This window comes from Pelobates fuscus, chromosome 7 (assembly GCF_036172605.1).
Source record: "Pelobates fuscus isolate aPelFus1 chromosome 7, aPelFus1.pri, whole genome shotgun sequence".
Taxonomy (NCBI): Eukaryota; Metazoa; Chordata; class Amphibia; order Anura; family Pelobatidae; genus Pelobates; species Pelobates fuscus.
The window spans coordinates 188,758,773-188,782,159 of record NC_086323.1 but is presented as its reverse complement, the minus strand read 5'-3'; the positions used below and the strand labels follow the sequence as shown (position 1 = coordinate 188,782,159).

General features: G+C 45.2%; 1 protein-coding gene across 1 annotated transcript in view; it reads left to right on the top strand.

Annotated features, from left to right (window-relative positions):
* FIRRM (FIGNL1 interacting regulator of recombination and mitosis) overlaps positions 1-23,387 on the top strand; it is a 195,049-nt gene that overhangs the window by 88,195 nt on the left and 83,467 nt on the right. The window contains exons 10-11 of the mRNA XM_063426979.1: positions 10,589-10,653; positions 19,564-19,712. Of these exons, the coding sequence (XP_063283049.1) occupies positions 10,589-10,653; positions 19,564-19,712 (214 nt within the window). The remainder of the gene's footprint in view (positions 1-10,588; positions 10,654-19,563; positions 19,713-23,387) is intronic.

Below are 23,387 nucleotides of genomic sequence, written 5' to 3'. Positions count from 1 at the left end.
CTTCTGGAAGTAGGAGGGCGTCCATCAGCTCCTTGATTGCAGAACTGTGTTTGATTGGTGTGCCGGCAGTGGTAAGAAATCCTCTTGTTTTCCAAATCAGTCCGAAGTCATGAGCCACGCCCAGTGCATATCTTGAATCTGTGTAGATATTGGCGCGCTTTCCTTCAGATATCTTGCATGCTGAAGTCAGGGCTTGTAATTCAGCTTCTTGCGCAGACTTTGTTGATGGTAATGATGATGATTCAATAATTTCATCTGTTGTGGTGACGGCATATCCTGTATGGTATCTTCCTTCTTCATCAGCATACCTTGAGCCGTCCACAAACAGGGTGATGTCGGGATCTATTAGTGGATCCTCATGCACGGTTGGTAGAGGTGTTTCCATTTTCATCTGTTCAAAGCAGTCATGGGGTGTCTCTGGATCATAGTCGTGCTTTATGACCAGATTTTCAAATTCTTCCTCCAGAAAGTAGCGTGGCCATGCCTTCACATGTTCAGGTTCAGTTGATGGATATTTGACAACGCCTATTTCCTGGAGCTGTGAATCGCTCATGGTGGCCCATAGTTTCGCCATAGGCCCAAGATCACCCCATGACTTAGTCTTAGACTTGGTTACAGGGACATGTGGAATGGCTGTGTCCCAATGATGATACAGAGGGTCAAGTTCATGTGGTAATTGGACTAAAGCCATGCTGTTGCCTTCAGTATCGCAGTAGAAATCTTGTAAGATGAGCATTACCTCAACCAATTGATAAAGTTCATCTTCGTAACGAGGTTCTGGGTTGATGGTTGGTTTGTAACACATTGTGCAGAAGGCATATTCTGGCCCGTCGCAGGGGGGCAAATTGGAGTGCATTTTGCCAATGGTGTGTGTAAGGAGTAGGACATATCCTTCGTCCATGATGAATCCATAATAGCTACCCCCCTCAGGGAGTGGAAGAAGAGTGGACAGATTTAAAACCTGGCATCGTTGAAGGGTGACATTGTCAGGTAACAGGAGACGACATTGTAGACAAAGGTGTCTAGCAGCTGTGACGTGTTTGATTTGGACCTGGTTAATGATGGCCGAGATATCATGGGGAGCCAATACAGTGAGAGAGTGGCCAAGAACCAGGTCACCAGTACATTCAATAAGTTCTTGAGCAGCAAAGACAGCGTGAAGGCAAGAGGGAGTTCCTCTAGCCACGATGTCTAGTTGGCAGGAGAAGAAACCAATAGGCCTCTGGCGTCCGCCAGGACCATGTGGTTGAGTGAGGACACCTGTAGCATGGCCTTGTCTTTCAGACACAAATAATTTGAAAGGTTTGTCGTAGTTTGGTAGGCCAAGAGCAGGGGCAGAGGCAATTGCACGTTGGAGAATATAGAAGTTGTCATATGCTTCTGATGACAGACAGAATGGGTCTGATTTGAGAGCATCATACAAGGGTTGCATGAGCAGAGAGGCCTCAGGGATCCAGGCTCTGCAATAGGAGATGAGGCCTAGGAAGGCATGAAGGGATTTTGTAGTCTTCGGAGGTGGGATGGCCAAAACTGCTCTGACCCGATCACGGGTAAGATGTCTGGTGCCATGGGACAGGCAGTGGCCTAAGAAGATTACAGTAGGCTTGCAGAATTGAAGTTTGACAAGAGACGCCTTACATCCCTGATCTGCAAGATAACAAAGGAGGTCCAGAGAACATTTTTCTGTTGTGGGGACGTCGTCTCCACAAAGGAGTAGGTCATCCACTTATTGGAGTAGGACAACCTCAGGGTGGTCAGATTGCCAGGGGTCAAGGATGGAACACATTGCTTTTGCAAACTGGCTTGGAGAATTTTGTGCCCCCTGGGGCATAACAGTCCATGTATATTGTTGTTTTTCATGTGTGAAGGCAAACAGATACTGACAGACTGGATCCAAGGAAACACTGAAGAATGCATTGGCCAGGTCAATTACCGTGAAGTATCTAGCAGAGGGTGGAACGCCAGAGAGGAGTGTGTGTGGATTTGGCACAATTGGGGTATCCAGAACTGTGGCCTCATTTACTGCTCTGAGATCCTGGACCATTCGATATATCTCTGGTTCACCCTTTGGCGTTTTCTTCTTAACAGGAAATAGTGGAGTGTTGCACGGTGATTCACACTTGACAAGAGCTCCTTTCTCTAGTAGGGCCTGGACTTGTTTAGTGATAGCTGCAGCTTGAGCAGGCTTCAATGGATATTGAGACTTCCTCGGTAGTTTGGCTCCTGGAAGGAGCTTGATTATTACAGGTGGGACTTTAAGATGGCCTATATCCTCTGGGCCTGAAGACTATAGTGTCTTGGGGACGCTGTTCATCAGAGATTCTGGGAAATTGTCCCTCAGGGCCTTTGCGTTTGTAACGGAGCTCCGTGTACTCCGACCGAGTACTCTCCGTTGATGGATGCTCCTAGCGCTCTCAGAGGACTCCAAGCACTGCAGACGACACCACAACCACCGCAGGCTCCACAACCGCCGTAGCTTAACTGGAGCCGCGCCGTCTTCCTTCCACCCTGGATCGGCTTCTGTCGTCCAGGACCGTGTGGGGAAGACCTCTCCTCCAGGAGAGCGTATCAGGAACAAGCTCTTAAAAGAGCTAAGTGATTAAGAGCTCAGGGGAATATGCAGCGCATAGCAATCCCCAGTGTGATATAGCAGTTCCCTCCAATAACGAGACAAGGCTACGTATTGAGGGTCAGAAGAGGTCTCAGATGCTGGAACACCCAGCCTGGCTTTTATTGAGGTTACATGCAAATAGGACACTCCCAGGGGGAGGCATAAAATCACCAATCACACATCTGGTGCAGCCCACACATTCCCTCCCCTCAGATAAACAGTTAAACCAATTATTACATACAATAAAAATACAGTTTTTACACACACACTGTCACTTTAAAACCATACATTCAATTTCAATAAAAGTTGCATATTCAGACTCGGCATACATCAAACATAAACCCTTCCAAAAATCAGCCAAATCCCCCCAGTGGATCAAAAGTTAGCTGGAAGTACTTTATGACCGACCGCAAGCACAATTTCCTGCCCAAAACAGTTCCATAGATTTGGGCTGTGCGGCCGGTCAATTTCATGCCGAAAAACGACTAAGTCCCATTTCGAACGGGACTTAGTCTCTGGAGCTGCAAGTTCAGTATGGGAGAAGGTAAGGGTCAGCGGTGTTCGGCAAAATGTGTAGCCGATTTTGGTTCCACAAAATCTTTAGCATACACCGCTGACCGCATTCGAATGACTAAAATGGCCGCCGCCACGTGTTCGGCTGCCGAATGGCGGCCACCCAGCGCTCGGCAATTAACCTGCAGTAACCTCACAGCCTGGGAGGTAAATTGCCTGCACACTTTAACTTCTGGGTGGTCCGCCTGTGTGGTACTTGGTTCAGTAAGCCCTATTTACTGAACCAAGTGGGAGAGAGCCAGGGGCAAGTTATTTTACAGGTCTGGGGACATAGTCTTAAAGGGGCATTGTTCAGCAAAGTCACAATATGTCCCCAGACGGTTCTTAAAGGGCCATACACACCCAATAAATGTTAATAAGTTTTCAGGGGCACAATCTTCCAGGGGCCATAGTCATGAGGCAGGAGGCTGGCAAACATGCTTCTCCACAATCCAGGGAAGCAGGGCAATTTCTCATTTAAAGGGCCAGTTACAAATAGCGATTTGTAACAGCGTTATCATGGGGTTTTTCTAGATGAAGCATCAAAGGTAAGGAACACAGTGCTGAGGTGTCTGAGTCAGACAGGGCAGAGGATAATTCCACTTGGCCGTCTGGAGTGAAGGTGATAGATGCTTGCAGGCGAGAGAGAACATCAGCACAACAGGTTTATGGGACAGCTGGATGATACCACAAAACGGGCAAGCAGACTTGGGCAGCTGCCAACCCGTAGAGGAGTAGACAGGGGACTCTGCCTTGGAAGGCCATCCACTCCTACACAGGAGACTTCAATATTGGAAAGGAATGAGGTGTCAGGCAGGTCTTGTTCTCTCAGAACACTACGGGCTGCACCTGTGTCAACAAGGAAAGTGGTGGGGTGGCCTTCAATGGGTAAAGTTACAGTAGCTAGAGGCCCCCCTTGTTCCCCTGAAGACACTGCCATAACAGGGGTTAGTGACACAGGCTTGCCGATGTCCTAGTCTTCTTGGGTTGAATCAGGTGAAGGAGGGTTTGGGGCCTGTAACGGAATGCAGTATATTAGTCCACGATATCCGTTGGTATCCTCAGGAAATCCACAGTCAGAACAGAAAGCACGGCAATATTCCCCATCCTCCCAATAACCGGACGAAACACAGTTTGGGAGTCAACTAACTCAGTTTATTCGCAAGCTGGCATATTTAATCAGTTCCCCATGCAAGGGGTTTCCACACAGATAATCCAGGGGATTTCTCCCAACATGCATTGTGACTTTCCCAATAGGCACCGCTGCACGAGAGGGATACTCCCACTAAAATGGACGATTAAGTGGATTATCCCCTCGTGCAGCAAAACCGACAATTGACTTTAAAATATATATTTTACACAATATTCGGTACTTTGCGCTGGCGGAACGTTCGGCAGATAGCTGGGGTCGGAGCGCATACTTTGTGAGAATACCGCTCCGATCCCAGCTGAATTGACCGAACGCCGCACAGAATACATTCAAACATTGAGTTCGGTTTAAAAGTACCGAATCATTATGGGGAACATAATGTACCGAACGCGGAACTCCCGAACGCTCTGGAAGTCCAGCGGTGTTCGGATCATTGAGTAGCCGTTTTCAGTTCCAGGCTCTCGATGACCGAACACCGCTGCAGAGACAAAGGATCCAAGATGGCCGACCGCCGCATGGTCGGTAGCCGAACGGCGGCCACCTAGGAGAGCCCTTAATTACCGATTGCAACATTGTTGCAATCGGTTAATTGGTGCCACACGACTTGTGAATGTGTGGTCTACCTGGGGAGCCCGCATTCGTACGGCGAACGGCCGGGATAGCCGTGTTTCGTTGAACGAATGCTTTGTATGCTGGCAGCGTACGGCTGCCAGTATGCGAACGGCCATAACACAGCACTTATACAAGTAAGGACTTACAGTATACATTCAGCCTATGGACAACCTGCAATACATATAGTTCAGAAGTGGCTAGTTTTGCCACAGGCCCTTTGCAGTAATTGCAGGTCTGGGTACTTGCCTGCCAGCATATGGTCTTTGGTATTTAAGGGGTGCAGGGCAGTCACTCTTAAAATGGCCCTTTTCCCCACAGTTAAAGCAGATTCCATCTTCAGGTTTGGTGCCCTTTGGGATTGGTGGTCGTGACACCATAAGAGGGGTAGGGTTAGATCTTCTTGGAATCTGTGCTGCCTCTAGACCTCTGGCAACCAGAAGCAGCTTATCAAGGGGAACCACTCTATACTCGGGGCGTGCAGCAATAATACCCTTGCGTATAGGGTCCTTGATGCCCTGGACAAAGGCACCAGACAGCATTTGAGCGTGTATTTTGTTACTGAGTTCAAACCCTAGGTCTGTGAACAATTGGAAAAGTCTAGCATGAAACCTCTCTACGGATTCGCCTTTTTCCTGGATAATGTCATTAAGGCCAGCTGCTAGATCTGCAAGTTTATCCTTAGCCCAGGCTCTCAGTTGATCACAGAACTCAATTCAGGGCAAATAATCAGTATCACTAACCAGCCAGTTAGTGCATAGGTGGCGGGCAATGTTAGGCCAATAGGCATCTCCAGCCTTAATGGCACAGAGACTCAATAGATCTCGCCAAGCGGCTGAATAGGTTTGTTGAATCTGAACGACTGCCCTATAGAAGGGCATGGGCTGCTTTTCAGGGTCAGGAAGTGATTTCATCAGGGTACTGGCCTGTGTTGGGTTAAAGGTGACATACATTATAGGGGCCTTGTCTCCCGGATACTTGCGACCAAAAGGGTCGCTTAGAGAACGACGGGGTGGTTGGGGCGATACCTCCCTGGATTCTGGCGGGATCTGGTAACCATGAGAGCTAACCGTGTGTCAGGGTACCTGAGGTCTCTGCCTCCGAGAGAGGTAGAGACTTAAACGTTTATCCGTCCGGACGCCAGGTTTCTTCTGTTCCTCGCGGTCGACCCGGTCACATAAACGCCGGCCGCGAGGGAGTCACTTCCTTATGTAGCATGGCGCCCGGAGACCGACGTCATGACGCCAATCCGGAACGACCTGTCACTCAATCCATTGGAGACTAATCAGGACTCGTCGGAGGCGTGTCTATCCCCTCTAGCCAGGGTATTTAAACATACTTCGCCCTGTTGCTCATTGCCCTGTCGTGGTTCTAGCCTGTCTAGTCACACAGTGCTCTGGTGTTTTTCAGTTATCCTTTTGGTTCCGACCCGGCTCGTTTGTCTTACTCTGTTTACCTCTGTTATCCTTGACCCGGCTTGTTACTCGCTTACCTGTCCTCTCGTTCCCTCGACCTCGGCTTGTCTCTGACCATTCTCTATACTCTCCGTACGTTAGTCCGGCCATTCTAAGGTCCGGTATATGTACCCTGTACCTGTTTGTACTTTGCGTGTTGGATCCCTGTCCCGATCCTGACACCGTGTCACTCGTCTGCACGGGTTACCCGGACCCCCGGAGGGTGTACTATCTGTGGTGTCAGGGGCGGAGGTAGGAGAGGTACTCCACCAGCCGGGGCTGCTGGTGAATTATGGGTTGGAGGCAGCAGATCATTCGGAAGGACTGGCATGATAGGTGCCGTATTACTGGGGGACGCCATATTGGAGGCGTGGAAGGAGGTGGCGTTTGGGTTAAGTGAGGAAGTGGCGGCCATGCTGGATGTGGGCACGGTGTGGGTAAGTGTGATCGGGGTCGGCTGCGTGACTACAGGAGGTACAGGGGAGATGGCTGAATAGGGCGGGAGTGCGGGGTATGGATAGGTGAGAGGCCAAGGCATTTGGGCAGAGTAGGTGTAGGGCGGTGGCGATGGGTAGGGATGAGGATAGGCGGAGGGATATAGAGGGTACGGATATGACGACGGGGAAGGGGAAGGATGGGACGCGGGTGGAGTGGGAGGGACTGGTGGAGTAGGTGGAGGAGAAGGTGGAGTAGGAGGAGTCGGAGATGCAGGAGTGGAAAGTGAGGGAGCAGTAGGAGGGGAGACGGATAGAGGGGGTGGGTCAATAGGAGGGGAAATCGAAGATGGGCAAGCAGGTGGGCATGCAGGTGATGCAGCAGGGGAAGACGGGCGGAGGGAAGTCATATTGGAGGGGTGAAATGGGCTGGAGGGAGATGGGTGGGGTAAAGGATGGGATGAGGATGATGGGAGCTGAGGGACTGATGGGGGGAAAATACGGACCCATCAGCATTCAGGACTGGGCAAACGGGGGCAGTGATAGGGAAGGAACCAGAGGTGGGAGCCGTGGTCAGTTGCATTTCAGTCATTGCTGATGTGATGCTAGGAGTGGCCACCTCATGTGCGCCATAACTGGGCGCCGGCTGGGAGAACTTCCCAGCAACAAAGTTTTTATAGTATACAAACAATCTTAAACCTTTATGATCAACCTCTTCCTCAATCCATCCCTCTTGCTGAATAGCTTTCGCTACTCGATACCAGGCTTCCGCTGTACGGACTAAATCATGGTCCAACAGCTTCCCTTTCTTTTCTGTCAGTAACTTACGCCAGCTCTCTGGCTGTAATCTGCCGCACGGAGGTACGGTAATTCCACATACTTTAGCAATCTTATCAACTTTCTTAACCATCTCTTCTCCTTCTCTATCTTCTACCAAATCACATGCTAACCAACCCTTATTGGGTTTATCTAACTTCTGTCCCATCCTCCCTATACAAGGCGTCCCAGATATAGAGAAGAAAAATGAACAGAATGTCTACAGTGCTCGACTGCTACGTAAGAGTGGGTTCCTACGTACGTCTTCCCAAAACGTAGACTAGTCACTGATTCCGCCTACCCGAGGTAGCCGCGGATTGGAGCGTGGCAAGAAGTGTGTGACCAATCACTTCTCTCAACAAAGAGAAATAGGAGGGGAAAGTGTAAATAGTACAGAGAGTAAGATAAAAGTAAGCACAGGACAGGACTGTGTGACAGACAATTAAGACAACATTTCAGTGTAAATACAGTCCATGCATCACAGTTCAAATAAGTTCAACATTTCAAATAAGTTCAACAATAATCCCTTTCCTTTACTCGTGTGGCCGAAGCCACCTCCCTCAACCTCGTAGTGTCCCCGCTCGGGGAATGACTACCGCTTGTCTCACTACCTGGCGGCAACGGAAAACAGCAAACACCGGCCCGAGTTCCGTACACCTCCCTCGTTAGTGGTTCGGACCCGTAACCACCTCTACCCTCACTCCCGTAGTGTCCCTGTTGCGGACCCACCCGCAAGTCTCACTACCACGTGGTGATGGAGACAGCAATGCCTGCCCGAATCCACACGCCACAAAAGAAAAGAATTGGAATGTTACCAGCCTCAGCGCTCGAGGCTGGAATGTACCACCTCTCTGCAAGCAGAGAAAAGAAGTGTCCAATGAGGCTAGCTAAGCTGTCAAAGTGACACTATGGGGAACCCCCAGGAAGCAGTGATTCTACACCGACCTCCACAGATCCCCCCCCCCCTCTTTTTCCTTACTGCCGTAGCTACTCGGCATCTAAAAGAGGTAAACAGGTAATAGAGGACCCCCAGGAAAACCTCCACAGGTCCACCCCCCTCTTTCCTTACAGCCACAGCCACGTGGCTCCTAAAAGGGGTAAACAGGCAAACACTCTACCCGGGTAGTAAGCTAAGGACAAACCAAATCAGACACACCCAGGTAACAGTCAGCAGGTGCAGGTAAAGTAAGTATTAACAAGTAAGGTGTAGGGTCTCTGGGCAAGCTATTACCTGACTTTGATGTCCTCTCGGCAGCCAATCTCAGACGCTGGGGCAGGTCAATCACAGGGGCGGGAACATACCGGCCAGGTGCTGCAGCAATCTCTACCATGTACTCAGAGGTGATCAGACTCCTTTCCTTCCCCCAGGATTCATCCACCCCGCGTCTTCTTGGACGGCTGCCCTAGCATGGCATAACCCAGAGCCGCACGGTTGGGCGCCAAATTGTAAAGGATTCTTTTATGCAAACCAATAAGTTTGAATGACTATCTGTTCCTGTCCAAATTAGAAATAATAAAGTTGCGTGCACGCAGAAGTAAATTCACACTGAGACACGAGGTTCAGGTTAAATGAAAGAACTTCAGGAAATTTAATGGCATCTGTTAAAAAGTGGGTGCGCAGACCCTTATAAAGGCATAATTACATCACTAAATAAATTCAAGATAACAACAAGTAAACATTAATTGGTTTAGGTGTTAAGTGGTTAGTTAAATGCCCTCCCTACTGGGTGTACCATCTTGGGTCACTACTGTCGTCATGAACTTCTCCTCCAGATTCCAGCACCATCTTGTTAGCACGAGGAGTTCACTCGATGGGCGGGGTGCTTTAGCAGCCATTTTGAGTAGTTGGCACGTTAGTCTCAAGGTTAGTTTTCAAGGCTTTTAGTAACTTCACATTTTATTAAGACTAGCTGCTACAATGTTTCACTCAGCAGGAACCTAACATTTCCTGCTGACACACAATTTCTATGAACAAAGCATTCTTGTAAGACTCTGAGGCCTGAGAAAGAAATATGAGTATAGATTTAAAGGGGCCTAATACTTTTACAACAGGGGCAGAGGAGAAGCAGGAGTGACTAGAGTGGAGAGAAAGGGGACAAGGTGCAGAGAAAAACTTGCATTTGAATTAATAGCAACTATATAAATTACAAACATTTTGCTAATATGAGGGGCACAAATTGTAGAAATGGGCTGCCATAAGTTACACAAAAAGAAAATACAGTTTGGAACCCCTGTTCTATATGATACTATGTAGTCTGAAGTGCGCATGGTGGTTGGAGCCAGTATGTGCAGTGTCAATTGAAACATTGCACATACTGAGTTATTGTTAATTGTGTGCTGTGGGCTAGTTGTAGTTGCACCCCCAGCACACGTGACATTGGAAGTCTAGAACTCTCTTCCTGGCTGCCAATGTCAATTCTGTGCATATTTTACATCTGTCGGCAGTGTGCAGGCGACAGGCATGATCATCCTTTCCCTTACAGAAAGAGCGCTTGCAAGGGGAAGATTGCTTTCCTTCCCCTCCATCCCACCCACTGTGTGCTTCCTCCGTTTCCTTCAGTATATTCCTCCCCTCGCCAGCCTGGAATGTGCTCTGGACTGGCAAAATTGGCTATGAGCTATGAGCTGGCAAAAGAACTATAATTTCTTGTGATTTGTCTGTGCCAGGCCCATGTGACATTGGAGGTGGACAGAAGTCAGTCCTTAGATTGTAAGTAAAAAAATATTTTATTTGCAGGTTATACTGCAAATTGGGCTGGAAGGGTGGAGACTTCTCCATAGTGTCCAATAGGGCATATTACACAGGAAAGGTCAATCAAAAGATTTGCTGTAACCCTTTAAGGCAATTAATCTATGTAATGTAATTAGGTACAAAATTGTTCTTTTGCCATTTTTTTGTTTTCCCTTGATTCTAAAAGCTCAATGAATCTCGGTTTATTTTTTATTTTTTTTTTCTCTCCAGGAATTCATGCCTTTTTTATCTCAGTCCTGTAACCGCCTGCACAAGCTATATCTACAGATACACAGGTGAGATTTTTTTCTGTAGTAGATATTTGATCAACAGGTGCTTATTGGGATCTATATTCTCACATGCACTATCACAATAAATGTATCTAGTATACCATTCTCACAGTAATTCACACATGATGCACCAGATTCCCTTTATCCTTTTTTATTATTATTAAATTCCGGACACATTTTTTTTCCCCGTGAGCAGATTCCCTCATTAGTGTAAAGAGAAACGTGTAGATATTCTGTGCCCTGACATTTTGGAAATGGTGTGTGCCCACAAGGATGTGGTGGGTAGTTGTCTGGCTCTCTGGTTGGGATGATGGAGATGGATTCTCTCCATGAAGTGGTTTGTGGACGTGGTATGGGAATAACCAGAGGATAAGTTACATAGTTACATAGCTGAAAAGATACTTGCGTCCATCAAGCTCAGCCTTCCTCACATTTGTTTTTTGCTGTTGATCCAAAAAAAGGCAAAAAACAAAACAGTTTGAAGCACTTCCAATTTTGCAACAAGCTAGGAAAAAAATTCCTTCTTGACCCCGGAATTGCATTCAGATTTAACCCTGGATCAAGCAGTTATTACCCTACATTCTGTTTTTGCAAGTATGCATCTAGTAGCTGTTTGAACATATGTATGGACTCTAATAAAACCACTTCTTCAGGCAGAGAATTCCACATCCTTCATTGTTCTTACAGTAAAAAAAACAAACTTTCCTTTGCCTTAGACAAAATCTTATTTTTTCCAGTCTAAACGCATGACCTCGTGTCCTATGTAAAGTCCGGTTTGTGAATAGATTTCAACACAATGGTTTGTATTGGCCCCGAATATATTTGTATAATGTTATCATATCCCCTCTCAGGTGACGTTTTTCTAAACTAAATAGGTTTAAATTTGTTAACCTTTCTTCATAGCTGATATGTTCCTTTTATTCATTTTGTAGCCAGCCTTTGCACTTTTTCTAGTGCCATAATATCCTTCTTTAGAACAGGTGCCCAAAATTGCACAGCATATTCAATATGTGGTCTTACCAGTGATTTATAAAGAGGCAAAATGATATTCTCATCCCGAGAATAAATGCCCTTTTTCATGCATGACAACACTTTACTGACCTTAGCCACTGCTGATTGACATTGCACATTGTTGCATAGTTTGTTGTCTATAACAATTCCGAAGTCCTTTTCATGTGTTGTTATCCCTGGTTCGCTTCCATTAAGGGTATACATTGCTTATGTATTCTTTACGCCGAAGTGCATAACTTTGCATTTTTCAACATTAAATTTCATCTGCCATTTGAGTGCCCAGTCTATCTAAATCCCTCTGCAGCAAAGTAATATCTTGCTCACATTGTATTATTTTACAGAGTGTCATCTGCAAACACTGAAACATGACTTTCAATGCTTTTTTCAAGATCATTTATAAACATGTTAAATAGAAGGGGTCCCAAAACAGAACCCTGAGGGACACTTCTTGCCACCTCTGTCCAGCTTGAAAATTTACCATTAATAACAACTCTTTGTACTCTATTTTTAAACCAATATTCTACCCAAGAACTAGCATTTTCATCTAGACAGATTTCTTTGAGTTTGAACACTAATCTATTGTGTGGAAATGTATCAAATGCCTTGGCAAAATCCAAATAGATCACATCCACTGCAACACCCTGATCTATACTTCTACTTACTTCTTCGTAGAACGCAATCAAGTTAGTTTGACATGGCCTGTGCTTCATAAAACCATGCTGATTTTGCTGATAACCATGTTCTTCTCAAGGAATTCTTGAATATTATCCCTTAATAACCTTTCAAATATTTTCCCAGCCACAGAAGTTAAGCTCACAGGTCTATAATTTCCAGGCAAGGATTTTGAACCCTTTTTAAATATAGGAACCACATCTGCCTTCCTCCAATCCTCCGGAACACTTCCTGAAAGAAAAGAATCTTGAAAGATTAAAAACAGAGGCTCACTTATTTCTACACTTGGTTCCTTAAGTACTCATGGATGGATACCGTCAGGCCCTGGAGCTTTGTTTATATTGACTTTCTTTAGTTGCTGCAGCACCTTGTCTTGAGTTAACCAATTACAATTATTCTGCAAGTTTTTAGTAGCAATTATTTGCACATCTAATGCCATGGGTTCTTCCTTAAAGGATCACTATAGTGTCAGGAAAACAAATCGGTTTTCCTGACACTATAGTTACTCACCTTCTTCCACCTCCGGGCTCCATAACCTCTCCACCCCCACCGACGTCAGCTCCCGCCATCTGACGTTAGCAGAGCGGAATGCACATGGGCGGCAGTGCCACGCGCGCATTTAAAGTGTCCATACGAAAAGCATTATTTAATGTTTTCCTATGGACGATCTGCGTGATGGAGGCCTAATATGCCTCCAGCGTCGCAGATGCGCCTTTAGTGGTTGTCCGGAAGACAGCCACTAGAGGATGGCTTTACCCAAAATGTAAACATAGCAGTTTCTCTGAAACTGCTATGTTTACAACAGGCATGATTATCCCTAGAGGGACCTGACACCCAGACCACTTCATTGAGCTGAAGTGGTCTAGGTGACTATAGTGTCCCTTTAATATATACAGAGGAGAAATAGTTATTTAAATTGCCTGCCTTTTCCTGGTCTTCATTAATTAACACCCCTGTAACGGACACCTTCCGTTGACGGATGCTCCTAGCGCTTCCTGAGGACTCCCAGCACTGCAGACGACACCACAACCACCGCATACTCCACAACCGCCGTAGCTTAACTGGAGCCGTGCCGTCTTCCGTCCACCCTGGAATCTGCCTCTGTCCTCCAGGACCGTGTGGGGAAGACCTCTCCTCCAGGAGAGCGTATCAGGAACAAGAACTAAGTGATTAAAGCTCAAGGGAGTATGCAGAGCATAGCAATCCCCAGTGTGATATAGCAGTTCCCTCCAATAACGAGACAAGGCTACGTATTGAGGGTCAAGAAGATCTCTGATGTTTAATGGCAGGTACTCTGCTTTTATGCAGTGCTCCCCTGCAAGGGAGACGCCCACAGGCAATTAGGCATTAACCAATCACATATCGGTTACATCCCACATATTCCCTCCCCTATGCTTGGGAGATAATTGAGTTTCTTACTGTATCTACTCAATTATCTCCAAGCTAAAACATACATTTTTATAAAAAAATTTATAACTCCAAAACTATACATTCAATCTTCATAAAAAACATATTAATAATCAGCATACTTTACTTACAAACATATCCAAAATTCAGCTCATTCCATCCAGGGGTTAAAGAGTTAGCTGGAAGTCCTTTATGACCGACCGCAAGCACATTTTCATGCCCAAAACAGTTCCACAGATTCAGGCTGTGCGGTCGGTCTATTTCTGCCCTGAAAAGTTACAAAGTCCCATCCGAAGGCGGCGTTCGAATCGTCAAACTCACTTCAACTTTTGTCGAAGTGGAACTAGGGCGCGTTTTAGCAGTGTCTAATAGTCTAATGTAGGTCTATTTTACGACAAAATGACAAAGTCCCGTTCGAACGTGTGTTCGAATCTTCGAACAGGACTTAGTCTCCAGCCGCAGTGTCGAAGGGCAGGGCAAAGTACAGGTCAGCATTAAAGCATTAAAATGGACGCCGCCACGTGTTCGACTGTCTAATGGCGGCCACTTCGACTACTTCGGCACTTCGACTGCATCCAAAGTGCCAGTTTAAAAGTACAAACCCTTTCTTTGTACAACACAGTTAAAGGGCCAGAAACAGTATACAAAAAATCCATTATGCCCAAATGCAGTTCCTAAAGAGCAATACATTCCAGGGCCATAGTCGCAGGGCAGGAGGCTAGCGATCAGTCCTCTCCAATGCCCAGTGGCAGTTTGTCACAACCCTTATTTCAGTTTTTAGTGTACCTACAGTTTCATATTTTATTTTTTTAGAATGTATGTACTTAGAGAATGCTTTGGGGTTGGTTTTACTCTCTTTGGCTATCATTTTTTCATTTTGAAGTTCAGCGAATCTAATCGCCTTTTTGCATGCATTATTGGCTTCCTTATATCTTTTATAGAATGCATCTGATTTGTCCGATTTAAATGCCCTTTTCTTATTTTTAATCTCTTGTTTTACTTCTCTACTAAGCCACATTGGTTTTAGTTTGTTTCTTTTATATTTATTACCCAATGGTACATACTGAACAATGTACTTTTCTAATATTTGTTGGAATAGTTTCCATTTATCCTCAGTGTTCTTTTCAATAAAGAGTCGATGCCAGTCAATATATTGTAAAGCTGCCCTTAACTTATTGAAGTTGGCCGTTTTAAAATGATATATTTTAGTATACCCCATGTGCTTTAGTTTTTTTGAGTTTATTTCAAAGGACACTATATTGTGATCACTATTTTCCAAGTGCTCACCTACTTGAATGTTGGTCAAAAGATCAACGTTGTTTGTTAAAACCAGGTCCAGACAAGCTTCCTCTCTAGTTGGTGCTTGTACAAGTTGTGACATGAAGGTGTCATTTAACACGTTTAAAAACCTAATTCCCTTTGCTGAGCTACTAGTCCCTCTGTCCCAATTTATGTCCGGGTAATTAAAATCTCCATTAATTAAAGTGTTACCCAGATTTGCAGCTTTCTCAATTTGCTCAAACAGCTGTTGTTCCTTGTCAATATTAACATTAGGGGGTTTATAACATATCCCAACCAATAGTTGATTTCCCTTCTTTTGCCCCAAGCAGATATTTACCAATAAAGCTTCCACATTTTCCTCATCACATTCCACTTGCTTAAGATTTGGCTTTATCTCATGGTTGACATACAAACATATCCCACCACCCTTGTTTTTCTAATCCTTCCTAAATAACATGTACCCATTTAAGTTAACTGCCCAGTCATTTGTCTCATCCCACCATGTTTCAATTATGCCTATTATGTCATATTGTCTAGTGAATGCTATTGCATCTAGTTCTCCCATTTTGTTATTTAGGCTCCTTGCATTAGTAAGTATACATTTAATATCATGAGTCACTTGTACCTTTTTTGAATTATCAACATTACATACCTTCTCTGTTCTGAGCTTGCCCCTCTCCCCGTCTCCACTCCCCTTATACTGAGCTAAAGCCCATCTCCTTTCTGTCCTATCTCCATTTTGTAGCTTGCTATAACCCCCCCTGCCCCACCCCCTACTGCCAGTTTAAAATCTCCTCCAACATTCTAGCCATCCTATCCCCCAGCACTGCAGACCCTCTCCCGTTTAGGTGCAACCCGTCACTACCCAAGCACAAAGTCTGCCCAGTGTTTTAAAAACCAAAAACCCTCTTTCCTGCACCAAGACTTTAGCCACGCATTGACCTCTCTAATCTCCCGCTGCCTTTCCACTGTAGCGCGTTGCACAGGTAATATCTCAGAGAATACTACCAGGTCCTTTTCTTAAGTTTGCTACCCAATTCCCTGAAATCATTCCTTAGGACCTTCCATCTTCCTCTTACTTTGTCATTGGTACCAACATGGACCATGACCCCTGGGTCATCCCCAGCCCCTCCCAATAATCCATCCACTCTCTGTAGGCAACATGCCGGACCCGAGCTCCCGGGAGACCGCAATCTGTCCGGCTGAGCCGATCAGAGCGGCAGATTGCCCTATTTTCTCTCCTAATGATAGAGTCCCCTACCACCACAACCTGTCTAGCCTTCATTACATTTTCATCCCCACCCGTACTAGAGGGACTGTTAGAAGTAACAGTTTGCTCTAATACAGCTACTCCTGAGCTGATGCTGCCAACATCTTCACTCAATCTGGCAAATCTGCTAGGTTACACTAAATCAGGACAGGCTAGCCCTTTCCTCTTCCCTCCCCCCCCTGCTTCCTTGCCCCACTGTCACCCAGCTGCCTGTTGCCCATCTGTCTTATCTCCTCCCTCTCCACTACCTGTCCCCACTAAACTCTGCTCAGTGAGCAGCAGACTCCTCTCAAAAATTGTCGATCTCCCTCAATGTTGCAATTTGCTTCTCGAGATCTCCAATCTGAGCTTCCAGAAAAGCCACTCGCACACAACCGTCACAGAGTTACGGACCTTTGACGGGTACATCCAGGCATGCATACATGCAACAAGATGTGCATTGAGTCAAACCGCCAATCTTTCTTACATTTATTTCCCCAGATAGAGGACAGTAAAACAGTTTCCTTGTTAGTTTAACCCCCTTGTTTGTTTCAACTCCTGGTTTTCTAACTCCTACTTGAAAGAGTCTACTTAATAGAGTCTGCTTTCAAGCAATGTGAGCAAGTTCCAGAAAGTTTGGATGGGACACTTTAGTATGTGTATATTAACGATATTACAAATTGGCTCACTATCCAGTTCAGTTCTTGCACTGCTAGGGCACAAAATGCATTGTTAGAGATTGATACAAAACGTCTCTAACACTTTTTATGTCTAAATATATACCGTATATACTCGAGTAAAAGCCGAGTTTTTCAGCACATTTTTTGTGCTGAAAAACCCCAACTCTGCTTATACTCGAGTCAGTGTCTGTATTATGGCAATTTACATTGCCATAATACAGACAGGGGCTGTGTGCGTTTACTTACCTCTCCTGCAGCTCCCTGACAGCCCCCCTTCTCCCCCCACTGAACTACCAATGCCACTGGACCACCAGGAAGTGAGAGCCCCCCTCCCTGCCATGTATCAAGCAGGGAGGGGGGACAAAAAAAAAATATAAATAATAAAATATTAATAATTAAAAAAATAATAATAGTACAAATAAAATAAAATAATACAAAATAATAATAAAAAATATTAAAATAATTAAAAAATAATTAAATTAAATAAAATAATAAAAAATAATAATTAAAAAAATTAAAATAATTAAAAAAAAATAATAAAATTGCCCACCCCCCACCAAGGCTCTGCCACACACACACACTGCATTCATACACACATACACACACACACTGCACTCATACACACACACACTGCACTCATACACACACACACTGCACTCATACACACACACACTGCACTCATACACACACATACTCATACACATACTCATACACACACTGCATTCATACACACTGCACTCATATACACACACTGCATTCACACGCACACTGCACTGACACGCACACTGCACTCACACGCACACTGCACTGACACGCACACTGCACTGACACGCACACTGCACTCACACGCACACTGCATTCATACGCACACTGCATTCACACACACACACACACACACTGCTTACACACACACACACACACACTGCATTCACGCGCTGCACTCATACACACACGCGCTGCACTCATACACACACACTGCATTCATATATAAACTTTTGGTACAGTTGAATAAATCTTAAGAATTTTTTCAATGTTTCTCTTTTTTGCTGCTTAACATCATTTCTGACTACACACTTTATTTCAGTGGTGAAAAGGATTTATACATTTTTCGCCATTTTTTCAAGTGGAACAGTGTCCCTTTCCACTTTTCTCTTTTCCACAATGGGATTTCTGTAAATCTATTAGACTTGAATATAAGAATATAAGAAAAAAAGATTGTTTTCTTTATATTATAGTTTAAGGCAAATTTCTCAAAAAAATTGTAAAGTAAAAATGCTTTACAATTTTTGTGTGTCATGGATGCAGTGTGTATAGTGGATGTAGGATGTGTGTAGTGGATGTGGTATGTGTGTCATGGATGCAGTGTGTATAGTGGATGTAGAATGTGTGTAGTGGATGGGTTTGTAGTGAGTGCAAAGTGTGTTTAGTTAATGTAGTGAGTGCAGAGTGTATTTAGTAAATGTAGTGTGTGTGTAGTGCAGAGTGTATTTAGTAAATGTAGTGTGTGTGTGTGTGTAGTGCAGTGTGTGTAAAATAGGGGGGAGGGGAGTATTTAAAAAAATAATATTTGTGTATATTTAAATTTTATTCCCCCTCCTCCCTGCTTCTTACCTTGCCAGGGAGGGGGGAAATCGCATTCCCTGGTGGTCCAGTGGCATGGTGGAGGGAGTCAGCCGCGGTACATTGCAGAGGGGGGCCCAGCGGCACACACTGTCTTCCTTTCCTGCTCCTCTCTGACAAACTCTCGTGAGACCGGCCTGCGTGCTGTGAGGAGCGTTGCCATGGTAACTCATGGCAACGCTCTGGCGGCCGCAGGAAAGTTACAGAGAGTAGCTGGAAAGGAGGGCAGAGTGTACTGCTGGGCCCCCCTCTGCTATGTACAGGTAGCAGGGGGCCCGCAGTGCATGTATATATATATATATATATATATATATATTTATATATTTATATATTTATATAGAAAAAAAGATGCACTCTTTGGTCTTTTTGCAAATATTGACGGTCTTGAATCCATGTAAGGTTTACGAGTTGCTTGCATGGACTCGTAAACCTTACATGGATTAAAGACTGTCAATATTTGCAAAAATGCCAAAGAGTGCATCTTTTTTTCAATATAATTATCTATGAGCATGGGATTGCACCAGGGCATCTTCACTACTATTTATATGAGCAAGGGTGAGTGCCATTAATTGTGAGTGATATAGATATATATATATCTCAATCTCGAAAACCGCTATATATATGTGCACATAAGGAATGTGGGGCTCGGACTGCCAGAGTAGTCCGGGCCCCTCAGGACCGCCGGGCCCATGACAACAACTGCCAGGTGCTAAGGGAGGAGCGTATAGCAATGATTGACAAGGACCTAAGATGGAGGCACCCAGTTCCAGGATAGATGGAAAAACAGCCAAGTGGATTTCTACATTTTAATAAAAATTTTCAGACCTAGCATGCACTTTTGTTAAATATAGAGGAACTAAACATAATAAAATCCAAGGGAAATTACGGTTTTACTGTAAATGTTAAAAGTCCGCCAGGAGTAAGACCGCATATATGGCAGAGTATTTTTTTTAAGGTATTACTGATGGTAGGTTTTTGTTTTTGTTTGTTTTTCAGTCAGTTTCCACCGAGTTTGTCTGCAGTTTCTATCTCGGAAATCCATAAGAATGAAATATCCAACGTGTTCCTAGTGGTTCTTGATCAGCTCTTCCTCCAGTTTCTGCCTTTCCGTGCATTTGTGGATGTTGTCCTGCATGACAAATTAGGTAGGTGAGCCCATGCGGTCATTGCATGCACCAAAACAACTTGATGAAGCAGTTTTGTTGTATAGATCATGTCCCTACAGTCTCACTGCTCACAGTCATGGGAGATGTGACAAGGGTTGCGTAAACAAAGTGGTTTCGCTCCTAAGTGGCAGAGAATTTAGCAGTGTGACTGCTGGGGCATGATCTATATACCTAAACTGCTTCATGTTGGTGCTTAGAGTATCCTTTTTTGCCTTCAAATTTAAATTCTCAGTTTTCTCATGAAAAGAGAAATTTTACCGTAAGAGTTCAAATCTGCTGTATTGTAGAGATGTTGATATATTGATACTGAATTCACAAAAGAGAAATCCTGCACTCTCGAATCGGAAGTGTCTACTTGAAGGGTGAAGATAACCTCCATCTTCCACTAGCGTAGGGTGCTATGAATATAAGACTTGGAATTTTTTTTTCTAAATTTTAAATTTTGCCAATGGTATTTGTTTTTAAAACACTGAATTTTAGTGAACAGGAAACTGATTTGCTTTATTTAAATGTAGACTTTTTTTTCACTCCCTGTTCTCTGTGCTGTTGGTTGATGGATCTGGCTGGCAAATAAATAGGTGACAGACCAGCTCTCTGTAACGAACCACCTGTATCTAGAGTGATGCGTTTGGTAAAAGTTCCTGAAATATTGCAAGTTTGTGTGATTATAGCGCTCTAGCAGTTGCATACCCAAACATCAGGCGAGACTTGATGAAGGGTACAAAAGGAATGTTTTGTTTTTTTATGGCCCAGTGGCCAGCTTATATACACAGACCCCCCAGCATAGGGCCTCTATCCAAAAGCATAGGTAAACCCGCCTAGGTGTCTTTGTGCCTGGGAGGGCAGTGAGTTTGATTTGCTTAAACTAATTATCTCCCAGGCACTAGAGTTACAGTGCACAAAACATAAAATACTCCAAAACGTACACAATATTAATAAGAACCCACACAAGTATTATATCCCCGGCTAGCCTGTATCTGAGCGCCCACGTTGTCCAAATTGCGCTCAGATCTCGATAGTACAGCCGAATCGCCACCGGGGTAAACTTTTGACTGACCGCACACGTGGCGCCTGCCCAAATTTCTTCCATAAGAAAAGTAGTAGCGGTCAGTCAACCTTCCTACACAAAACTAAACAAAGGGTTCCCATGGCTCGTAGGGAGCAAATGTTCACCTCCTTTTGGAGTGTCTTTTCACTGAACATGGCTCTCTCCTGGCTTGTCTGTGGAAGAAGCAGGCGACGGTACAAAGTTAGCAGGGTTCACGAGTTAAGGTATCTGTCCTAGAGTTCCATGAACGCAACAAACTTGTACCACTGCCTGCATTTGGGAGACAAATTGCCCGCCATTTACCAGAGCACATGCGTTTATTTATTATTATTTATTTATTATTGCCATTTATATAGCGCCAACAGATTCCGTAGCGCTTTACAATATTATGAGAGGGGGATTTAACTATAAATAGGACAATTACAAATAAACTTACAGGAACAATAGGTTGAAGAGGACCCTGCTCAAACGAGCTTACATTCTATAGGAGGTGGGGTGTAAAACACATTAGGACAGGAATTTACAATCAAATAAGGTGGGCTGCCCTTTAGGAGAGGGCAAGAGACAGGTATGTGAGGTAAGGGTTAGTCTTGGAGGCCATAAGCTTTCCTAAAGAGATGTGTTTTAAGGCACTTCTTAAAAGATGCAAGACATGGGGAGAGTCTGATGGCGGTAGGCAGGCTATTCCATAGGAAGGGAGCCGCCCGCGAGAAGTCCTGCAAGCGCGAGTTGGCCGTACGAGTGCGGACAACGGACAGGAGGTGGTCACGGGCAGAACGGAGAGACCGAGAAGGGACATACCTATGGATCTGTGAGGAGATATAAGAGGGGCTAGAGTTGTTCAGTGCTTTATAGGTGTGAGTTAGTACCTTGAATTGGCTCCTATAGCATACAGGAAGCCAATGTAAGGACTGGCAGAGGGGTGAGGTGTGAGAGAAACGACTAGAGAGGAAAATCAATCTAGCAGCAGCATTCATTACGGACTGTAAGGGTGCAGTACGGCTATTGGGGAGACCAATCAGGAGAGGGTTACAATAATCCATGCGGGAAATTACTAGAGCATGGACAAGCTCCTTGGTAGTATCTGGTGCAAGAAAGGGGCGGATGCGGGCTATGTTTTTACGCGTTTGGTTATACGAATGGCAGACACCCATAGAGAGCACTTGAGTTTGTGGTTTTCTTTGACGATAACGAGCCAGGGGGTGGTCAGTGTTCAGTAGGAAAAAGTTGAAGGGAATACAACTTGGGCTCAGTAGAACTGAACATAATTCCAGGGCAGTTTGTCACACTCTTTGACAACTCTATATGTAGGGAATCGCTTTTATTTCTTCAATCATTCTATCGTGACTTATACAAGTGTTATTTACTAAAGTGAAAATTTGAGGTAGTTTAATGTTATAGAAAAACCACACGTAGCTTTGCACTAGTTGAGTGCATTAATAACAATATTAATCCCGATACACTTGTGAAAATGACAAAAACAATAAATACTTATATACAAAGGTTCATCGAATATGTGCCTTCTATAAAATCAATTTGTCCCCTGGCTCTTGGTAAATGCTTCTTGTAGGGAGAAGGTTAAACAACCCACATGTTGTCTCAGAGGTGCTGAAGTAATAACACATAGGAGGGGGCGGGGCCGGGCGGCCATGCTAGCAGGCTGCAAGTCACTATGGCTCCTGAGGAATTTAGCTAATATCGGGCAAATCCCCACTCAACTCAGCCTGAAACACCCTGGAAACCGTGGTACAAGATCCTGGAATGTCCCGGTGTAGCTAGAGCACCTGATATCGGGTGGTTCTGGGTCCCGGTGAGATGCTCTGGGGCTTGGAGACTGAGGCCTACTTGGGAGGGGGAGTGGAGCAGACGGCCGCTGCTTTGCGTTTCACCCCGACTGCAGAGAACCACAATGCGACTGGAGCCCTCCCGGCCCGTTCACCCCCCCTTTGGACCGGTGGGGGTTATCCCGTCCCCACCAGGCAAGCAAACACCCGCAAGGCGCCCCTGGGCAGCTCGGCACCAGCCACCAACGACCGCCACGCGGCCTCAACAAAATGGCCGAACGTGAGGTAACTACCCCACAGGCCACTGGAGAAAAGCCGCGCAGACCGCGCCAGCTAGGAGCGCCTTACCCCAGCCTCCTACTACTAAGACCGCAGACAGTCACCTGAGGCAGGCCCTGAAACCTACCCTTACCGCAGCGGCAATCTCCTGGAGAGAACTCTGGGCCCACCCTGAAAGAACAAGCCTCGCCAACAATCAGTGGACCTGAATCACCGGATTGCTACAGCTTACAGAGTACAGCACCCAGACTCACCCAGCAACCGGGATGCTTGTCGACGACAGTCGGCGGACACCGCACCACTGAGCGGGACAATGGGACCTAGTGGACTTCTGGTACTATCTTTCACACACCTAGTCATGTGCTGTGTTCCCCCGGACTCTCATTTTTTGCTCTGCCGGAGCTGGCGGTCATTCCAGCCCTTTCTGCTAAGATGCACACCATATGCTGTACCACTCATAGCCTCATTAGATGTTGCTGTAGCTAAAATTATCAATCAGAATGCATGCACCCTATCTACGGTAGTTGTTTTTTGGTTAAATTT